The 8248-nt window shown below is 53.6% G+C and overlaps 1 protein-coding gene across 1 annotated transcript in view; it reads right to left on the bottom strand.

Moving 5' to 3' along the window:
• Window positions 1-5238: 5238 nt before the first annotated feature.
• Window positions 5239-8248, bottom strand: part of CACNA2D4 (calcium channel, voltage-dependent, alpha 2/delta subunit 4) — a 92865-nt gene continuing 89855 nt past the window's right edge. The window contains exons 34-36 of the mRNA XM_004692539.1: window positions 6598-6710; window positions 6239-6321; window positions 5239-5328 (exon numbers count right to left, since the gene is read on the bottom strand). Coding sequence (XP_004692596.1) covers window positions 5239-5328; window positions 6239-6321; window positions 6598-6710 — 286 coding nt within the window. The remainder of the gene's footprint in view (window positions 5329-6238; window positions 6322-6597; window positions 6711-8248) is intronic.

Below are 8248 nucleotides of genomic sequence, written 5' to 3'. Positions count from 1 at the left end.
TATAAACTTCGACTGTATGTTTTTCTTCACTGCCTCGGCTCACCTCCCCGTGGCTTTTTGGCACATCTGGCTTGAAGCCTTTGTCTAGACGATGAAGCTTGAGGAAGGTTCAGAGGCTCCCCGATAATGAATGCACAGATCAAAGTGCTTATGCCCACCTTTTACCTCCAGTTTGTCTTATGCTTGCGTCACAGTACTAGGTTGAGTGAAAGGGGAGAGCTAACTCTTCAGGGGCAGTTCTTAGTAAATTTTAATTATTTAAGATTTATGCATACAGACCTGGGTACAAGCCAGAGGTGCAGGAGGGGTGAGCGGATTCACCAGAGAGAGAGTGGGGAGCAGAACAGGCGTATGGACGAAGTACACTGCTGGGGGGCAGCAGGCGGGTTGCCGTGTCATGGGGGTCACCTCAGGCGGGATCCAACTGGCACTGAAGCAGCTGCGGCCAGCTCACAGAGCTGTCTCCTAACCCACTGCGCCACCAGGGAGGGTCCCTTAGTAAATTTTATTTAAAATGATACAATGAGCACTGTGTGCAAGGGGATCCGTTAAAGGACTCTATGGTTCATATAATCATGACCACACCGCTGACTGATCAGTATTATTTCATTCTTTTTATAGTGTAGGAAACGCTTAGAAATGTGAAGTCAGCACTATGAAGGAAAGTCCAGTAATTTCTGCATATTGATTTAAGGGCCTTTGGGTTTTTGTTAATTCTGTTATGTGAGAGAGTAGAGGAAACTCCATCTTTTTTGTTGTTGTTGTTGTTAATATCAAGTATATTTTTCCATCTCAGTTGTAATCCCCGTGGGCTTCCCATCACCAAATCACCCGTGTGCCCCACCACAGTCCAGTGCACTCCCCCCTCCCATTTTTGATCCCATTCCCCACTCCACCCCTGTAAAATATCTCTGGTATTGTTCATTATTATTAACCACCCCTCCCCCCATCTCCTGCTATGAGTGAAACCATCCAGTATTTTTCTTTTTCTTTCTGGCTTATTTACCCCATCCTTTTTGCTCTATCCAAAAATGCCTTTTTGAGGGTCGTGTCCAGAAGTTGGGGAATACATCCATTTTCGAATGCTCAGTTTTAAGTGTAGATAATGACTTTAGGTTTTCTCCAGATAGGAGTATAAAAGACTGGGTCACAACCTGCTCTTGATTAAAAACAAACAGAGGTTATTTGTTTTCTAAAAGGCGTCTCTCTTCCCTCCCTCTTCTCCCTCACCTAGAAGGTGTGTTTGGATTTTGTAAAGGAAGCAGATGAGGACTGGTTTGACTTACGGTTTTACAGAACATCAGGGGTTGGTTGGTTCCATCAAAATTATTCCAGATACAAAATTCTTGTTTCTAGAATACTTTGCTTCAATTGTAGCAAGTTTTGTGTTTTCCTTCCCTTGGTGTGTGGGTGGGCATGAATTGTTTTCCAAATGGATGAAATTTTTTTCCTGCTGTCCATTCTGTTACTTGGTGAAAACAAGTTCAGTTTAACTCTCTACAGTCTGCCGGTGATGGCACAGAGCTGGAGGGGGGCAAACCAAGGTTCCTGTTAGGTGACATGGAAACCTGTTGTCCACTCAGAGGCCCCACCCCTGAGCCAGCTACACAGCTGAGGAAACAGGAAGGCCCATCCTGTGTCTGCCTCACCTCAGTCTTCTCACCTGTAAAATGGAGTCAATCAATAGACCTTGCATTCTCCGCTGGGATGCAGTGAATCCCTGTTTCTCAACCCAAATGTTTAAGTTTCTGATAAACTCTTGCTCTAATTTTGTGTGTGTGTGGTCTGTGAACCCTTCTCCCATATTTACATTTTAGACTTTAATGTATTACCACTCCTTTGCCTTCTAGAAGCCAGACTTCACTTAGCATCACAAAGTGGTTGAAGCATTTCACCTGGCAGCATGTCATTAAAATACTATCACTTGGTGGATTTGATCATTTATCCCTGGGGCTGAGGAAAAGGGTCTGACAGCAGCCTTGAGTTTTTGATCACTTAAAGGTGCGCAACATTGATAATGGATTTCAACAGTCTGTCCCCTAAACTCGTTATTAATGACTTTCTGCTCTGAAATTAAGGTGTTGACTTTAGTTTGAGCCAGGCTGCCACCTGCTGTCCTTTACTGGTTCTGTAAAAAGTAGAAAGAGGAGAGGGCCTTCCCTTGTGGCGCAGTGGGTTAAAGCACTGCACTGAGAAGCTAAAGCCACTTCCGCATGAGTTGGATTCCCGCCTGCCCCGGGGGGGACCACATGGCGTGGCAGACCTCTCCTGACCCGCCCGCTGCTCCCCTCAGCTGTGTACTTTGTCGTTCGGCCTGTTCTGCTCCCCGCTCTGTCTCTGGTGAAGCCTCTCACCACCCCTGAGCCTCTAGCCTGTACCCTGGTTCTGTATGTACAAATAAATAAATCTTTAAAAAAAAAAAAAAGTAGAAAGAGGAGAAATATAACAGTTCTGTCTGACCTCCAAAAGCAAACTCCCCAGACTATTCTGTAAAGAGCAGGTTAATTTGACAGAAGTTTTTTTTTTTTTTTTTTTAATTCCACCGTTCCAGCAGGAGTTTCCAGATCTTAGAGTCCACTCCTGCCCATGCCAGGGCACAAGGGTGAAACTGACAAGAAGACCAGGAGCAGCCCAAATCTTCCAAAGCTGGATTTTTGGAAAAATTTATGCATATAGAACTGGGGTACAGGCCAGAGGCTCAGGGATGGCGAGAGGCTTCACCAGAGACAGAGTGGGGAGCAGAACAGGCAGATCAACGAAGTACACTGCTGAGGGGAGCAGCAGGCGGGTCAGGAGAGGTCTGCCGCGCCATGTGGTCACCTCCCGGGCTGGGGATTGAACTCGCACCGAGGTGGCTGCATCCAGCTTGCAGAGCTGCGTCCTAACCTGTCGCGCCACCAGGGAGGGCCCCCTGAGCTTGATTTTTAAAGTGGCCAGAATAGTTCATATATTTGCTTGAAAACGCCCTCGCTGGTTGCATGGAGCAGAGGAACCTTTCAAAACACAATGCTGACTGTTGGCCTGGCAGCCGTGTCTGGGAGGCTGGAGTTGCAGTCAGATGCTGTTGGAGGCCAGAACACTCGCCAGTGCCTGAGGTGCCCTGGGCCCTAGCCGGGAGGCGCTGCGCAGGGGTTAGGAAGTGCAGGCCAAACCTCACAGTGGGCAGGCACCACATGGGGTGCTCTGGCAGGCTGCCAAGGAAATGGAGAAGGGGAGAAGGGGAGAAGGGGCTCCTTGCCGCTGTCCTCTCCTTGCTTGCACCATGATGGCTTCCTCCCCAGCTCCATCACAGGAAACGCCACTATGGCAGTTAACACGGAGTCACACTGACTACATGCTGGGCAGTTATACGCACATCATATGAATATCACATTCAAACCTGGATGTTATTCCAGTAATTCGAACTCAGTTTTCAACTCCAGGCCTCAGCTTCCTGCTCTGTGGAGGTAACAACAGTCGGTAGGTCCCTTCAGCGGGCTGTGATGAGGGCTCAGTGAGGTCATGGCTGTTCTTAGCTGGTACAAATAGTCCTTATTATCCCAGCATCATTCTGCTGCTTAAGCTGGTTGAGTGAGCTCGAGCCAAAGCCTTACCTGCTCTGAAGCTCCATTTCTTCAGCTATTAAACAGGGCCAGTTAACGCCCACTTCACAGAATTGTGAGGATTACATGATGGGGGAAACGTGTCGCCCATAATGCAGGTGCTTCCAGACTGATGAATGTTTGATAACGCTGGTCTCTTCCAGAGGCAGGTGGGGACTCTTTGCTGGTGGGAGCTGAGGCAGCTTTGTGCTTTGAAGTGTGGGGTCCAGAAGAAGGTCCACAGGGTGCTGGGCCCTGTGTGTGCCTATCCCACGGGCAGGCCTGGACCTCCCCACTGCAGGTGCCTGAAACTTACAGATCGGAGGCCGCTTCAGAGTCTCTGTGCAGTTCTGCCCCTGAGGTTGCCATCACAGTAGAGAATGCTGCCTCCTGGGAGCCAGGCCTGAGGGGGTGGGGTGCTGGACGCGTGGGGGAGGAGCGCCTGTGGATAATGCAGTGCCCAGAAATAGTTCCTTTTGGAGTGTTCCAGAAATCTCCAACCCCGGGACACAGTCAGGTAGTCTGTTTTCTAGAACAGCAGCAGAAAAATACCATCGTGGGGCCTGGACCTCTGGGGAGAATGGCACTGGCTGGTGCTGGGAGACCTCATCAAGCTGCCAGGGAGACTGGTCTTTTCTAGGCCTTTGCCAGGCAGTAGCCACCCTTCCCCCCCCCAGCTCCTGGCATTTTCAGCCTCAAAAGTTCAGGCTACTGACTTTCCCTTAGAGAGATGCAAAATGCAAGGCTTTGCAAAGTGGCATTAGGGCTTTGCAAAGATGTTTTTGGAAGATTTTGAATAGCAACAGTTTGTGGACATGATGCACAGCCATGCTGATGTAAGAGGACTTTAAGACCTGCTTCCGTTCTGGGTTTCTTCCATGGCCACGTTACTGTGACTTCCCTGCCTTCCTCCCTCCCCCTCCCTCCGCAGCTCCCCTGTCCCCCAAATCAGAACATTTTTGAACAGCTGTTAGGAAATTGGGTTAGACTCCACCATGAATCTCATTTTTAGTCCTGTTTAAGGAGGTATGTTCACCTCATTTCTGCTATCAGTTTCATTCTGTGCCTCTTTTTAAGACTGTGGGTTTTACACAACACCAACCAGGTTCATAGAAAAGCTGACCCTTTCTTTGATGGGCTGATTCCTGGAGAATAGGTGGAGTGAAACTCTTTTGTTTTTAATTTATTTATTTGTGCGTACACAAGCTGGGGTGCAGGCCAGAGGTGGGGGGAGTGGTGGCGGTGGGGGCGGTGAGAGAACTCACCAGAGTCAGAGCGGGGAGCAGAACAAGCAGACTGACTGAAATACACTGCTGAGGGGAGCAGCGGGGAGACAGGAGAGGTCTGCCGCGCCCTGTGGGTCACTCCATGGCCGAGATCCAACTCCTGCCACAGCGGCCTGGGCTGGGGACAGCTTCACAGTGCTGCGACTTAACCCCTTGTGCCACCAGGGCGGCCCCGCTACACTTTGCTCTTGATCCTAATCGAGCTGGTGCTGGGCTCCTGTAGAGGAGGTAAGAAATGACGGGGTGCCTTTGCGACTTTGCACCGGGGACGCTTCTTGGAAAATAGTTTCTGGTTTCATCTAACACGTTCAGAGCGCAAAGCTGGGCAGCACACGGTGCGTGACTCCAGAATGCCCCGGAGGGTCACCTTGTCAGGCAGCAGCCCTGGCGCCCAGCAGCAGCAGGAGCAGGGGCAGCGAAGCTGGGGTGTCTGAGGCGCCGCCGCAGTCCTGGGCGTTCTCCTGTGGACCCAGATGGGGGAGAGAGGCAGCGTTCAACACGGGGTGGCTCCCAGCCAGAGGAGCACCTCGGGGTCTCTGCGAGGAACAGTGAGGTTCTAGGAAGATCCCCTCTAAAGAGGGGAAGTGGAGGCTGCTCACTCAGCCCGAGCACGGGCGTAAGCCTTCCCTGGTCTTTGGGGTGTTCTCAGAATACCCTCAGGGAAGTCATTGGCTTTGACGGCATCTTTTTTTTTTTTTTTAAGATCGCTTTATTTATTTATGCATATAAGAGCTGGGGTGTAGGCCAGAGATGCAAGGGTGGGGGGGCATGAGAGGATCCGCTAGAGAGAGTGGGGAGCAGAAGAGGCAGAGTGAAGTGCAATGCTGAGGGGAGCAGCCGGGAGACAGGAGAGGTTGCTGCGCCATGTGGGTCACCCCCTGGCCGGGGATTGAACTCCTGCTGCCGTGGCTGCTTCTAGTGCTGGGCTTTAACCTGCTGCGCCACCAGGGAGGGCCCTCTGGGGCATCTCTGACGCGGGTCAGCTGGGGCAGCCACATCCAGCAAAGATGACACAGTGCACGAAGCACCCAGCTCAAGAACTGTCTGTCACCGCTGGCATCATGCCTGGAGCAACTTGCAGCTTGCCCAGAGCCTCTGGCGCTGAGGGCCGCAGCAATGAGTACAATACGGGATGCTCAGTCTCCCCCACCAAGGGCCCAAACCCCGAGAAATGGGGTTCTCTGTGGAAGCACCTTGGATCGGGGTGACTCAGGGCTGGAACGACAGGGGGCTGAGGGCAGCGCGCGAAGCCACACCCACAGCTGCCAGGGCGTCCAGACTGGTCAGATCTGCGCAGGCAGTCAGGGAGCTGGGTGTGGGGGTGAAGCCCGAGCCTGGCCCTCCCCCCCACCCCGCCCGGGCCCAGCCCACCTCTGGATGGAAGGCGTGGCAGGAGTCTGGTCTCCGGCGGAGCTTCTGGGAGCGCATCCTGTCACACTTGACAGACGCGTTATGTGCAGGCCTCGCTGTTAAGGCGAACGCCTCCTGACGGGAGCCGATTCTGGAGGCTGGACGCTAAGTTCTGGAAGAATCTACCTACCGTGGAGCCAGTTGCCTAGCACGTGGGGGAGAAGGTGGCACCCAGGGTCTAGGGGAAAGGTGGGAGGGACAAATAAGGGTGCCCTGCCGGGTGGGATGGGGTGCTGGTGGCGAGGGAGTCTCGTGGGCTGATGCCCGGGGCTGTGCCCCGCCCTCCCTCAGCCCGCACGCTCTAGAGGGCAGCAGGATATATTTGACTTCTGTAGCCTCTTGCAGGACTGGCGGGAAAACGCTACAGTCGCAGGTGGCGTCTGTCACCAGGAGGAGAAGGTTACTCTTAGGAATCTGTTGCATCACGAACATTCTGCAATAGAGCGAGAGGCGAGGGCAGACTTCACGGCGGGCTGCGCCTTGGGCTTCTAGGAAAGAACTGCTGGAGACTTCTAGTGTGGAGCCAGGGTGGCACGGGGAGGGGTGATGCCACCAGGCAGGCCAGATAGGGTGCAGAGGCAGGGACAGTCCTGGGTGACCCACCCAGTCCTCTGGATGCACAAGCCTTTGCAGTTGCATGCATTTTTCCTAGCAGGAGGGAGGGAGGTGAGTCCCAACGGGGGCATTTCTGAGAGTGAAAGGAGTTGCTGTTAGTGCTTGCAGGAATGTCTGGCCTGTGTCGTGGCGCCCCAAGCCTGCAGGGATGTGCTGTGTCTCCTTGCTTCTTGGGGCGGGCGCGCTGGGGGCCGGCCTGGGGGAGCGGTAGTGCTCACATTGGGCCACAAGGTGGCGCAGTGCTCCTGCACTCGGCCCGGAGGCCCCTGAGGAGGGATGGTGGAAAGTTTATGATGCAGTAGGCCGGGCGCATTACATAAATATAGCTACCACTTACTGAGCATTTCCTGTGGGGTGGATAAACGCCCGCGGATACCTAGGTATATATTTAACCTTTACAGAACCATCTGAGGTTGGTATTATTCCCATTTTTGTCCTTGAGAAACAGGCGAGAAGAGGTCACACAGCTGGGCAGTGGTTGTGCCCGCGTTTTAACCCAGTTCTGCCTCCTGCAGTCTTTGCTCCACAAGGTAGCATTGACTTATCCTCACATAAGCCTCTGCGAACACTGCACCAGTCACAATAGTCCCAAGATGGCTGCGGGGGTGAGGTTAAAATCTCGCCCGGAATCACACACGAATAAGAGATGGAACCCAGCCTGAGCTCTGGGGTCGCGAGTCCTTTCTGGGGAGCCCCTGGCGAATCACCAGGCTAGAGGAGGCCACTGTTTCTGGCCCAGCACTTAAGTTCCTGGGCAGAAGAGTCCCCGCGAGGTCAGGGGTGGGAGCTGGCAGGAGAGAACCTTCATGAGGCCTCGCTGCCTGCTGTCAGGGTTGGGCCAGGCAGACTGGCTGGTCTGGGGGTCTCCACACAGGAGCCTGCGTGCAGGTTGGGCCCGCAGAGACACCCTGAGATGCTGCGTGGCCCTCCTGTAAGGTTCTTTCCCCAACCTGCCCTTGCTTCTGGGTCTTGTCCACCCCGTCCACTCATGGGGTTGAGCTGCTGCCCAGCAGGCAAGGGTGAGGGAGGGGGTCACAGCGAACTGGGGGCCTTTGGCTTGGGGTGACTTTGGGATCTGGGGTGGGGCGGACTCACTGACAGGATCTGGCCTGGGGGTCGCCTTTCCACAGCTCCCCTAAGGGCACACCAGCGTCCACTGCCCCCATGGTCCCTGTGCTGCCTGGGCTCTCTGCCTCAGCCTGTTTCTTTCAACAGGGAAGTGGGGAACAAGAGACCCCTGGAGTGTGAGTAAGGGGGGAGGAGGAGTGTCCCCAGAAGGGGGAGGTTCCAGGTTCCCTGCCCCACCCAAGGGATGGTGGGGCTGAGCAGGGAGAAGAAGATGGAGAGGAGGTTGGG

This window comes from Condylura cristata, unplaced genomic scaffold (genome assembly GCF_000260355.1).
Source record: "Condylura cristata isolate star-nosed mole 26May11 unplaced genomic scaffold, ConCri1.0 scaffold00034, whole genome shotgun sequence".
NCBI lineage: Eukaryota > Metazoa > Chordata > Mammalia > Eulipotyphla > Talpidae > Condylura > Condylura cristata.
This window is presented reverse-complemented; position numbering and strand designations above follow the sequence as displayed.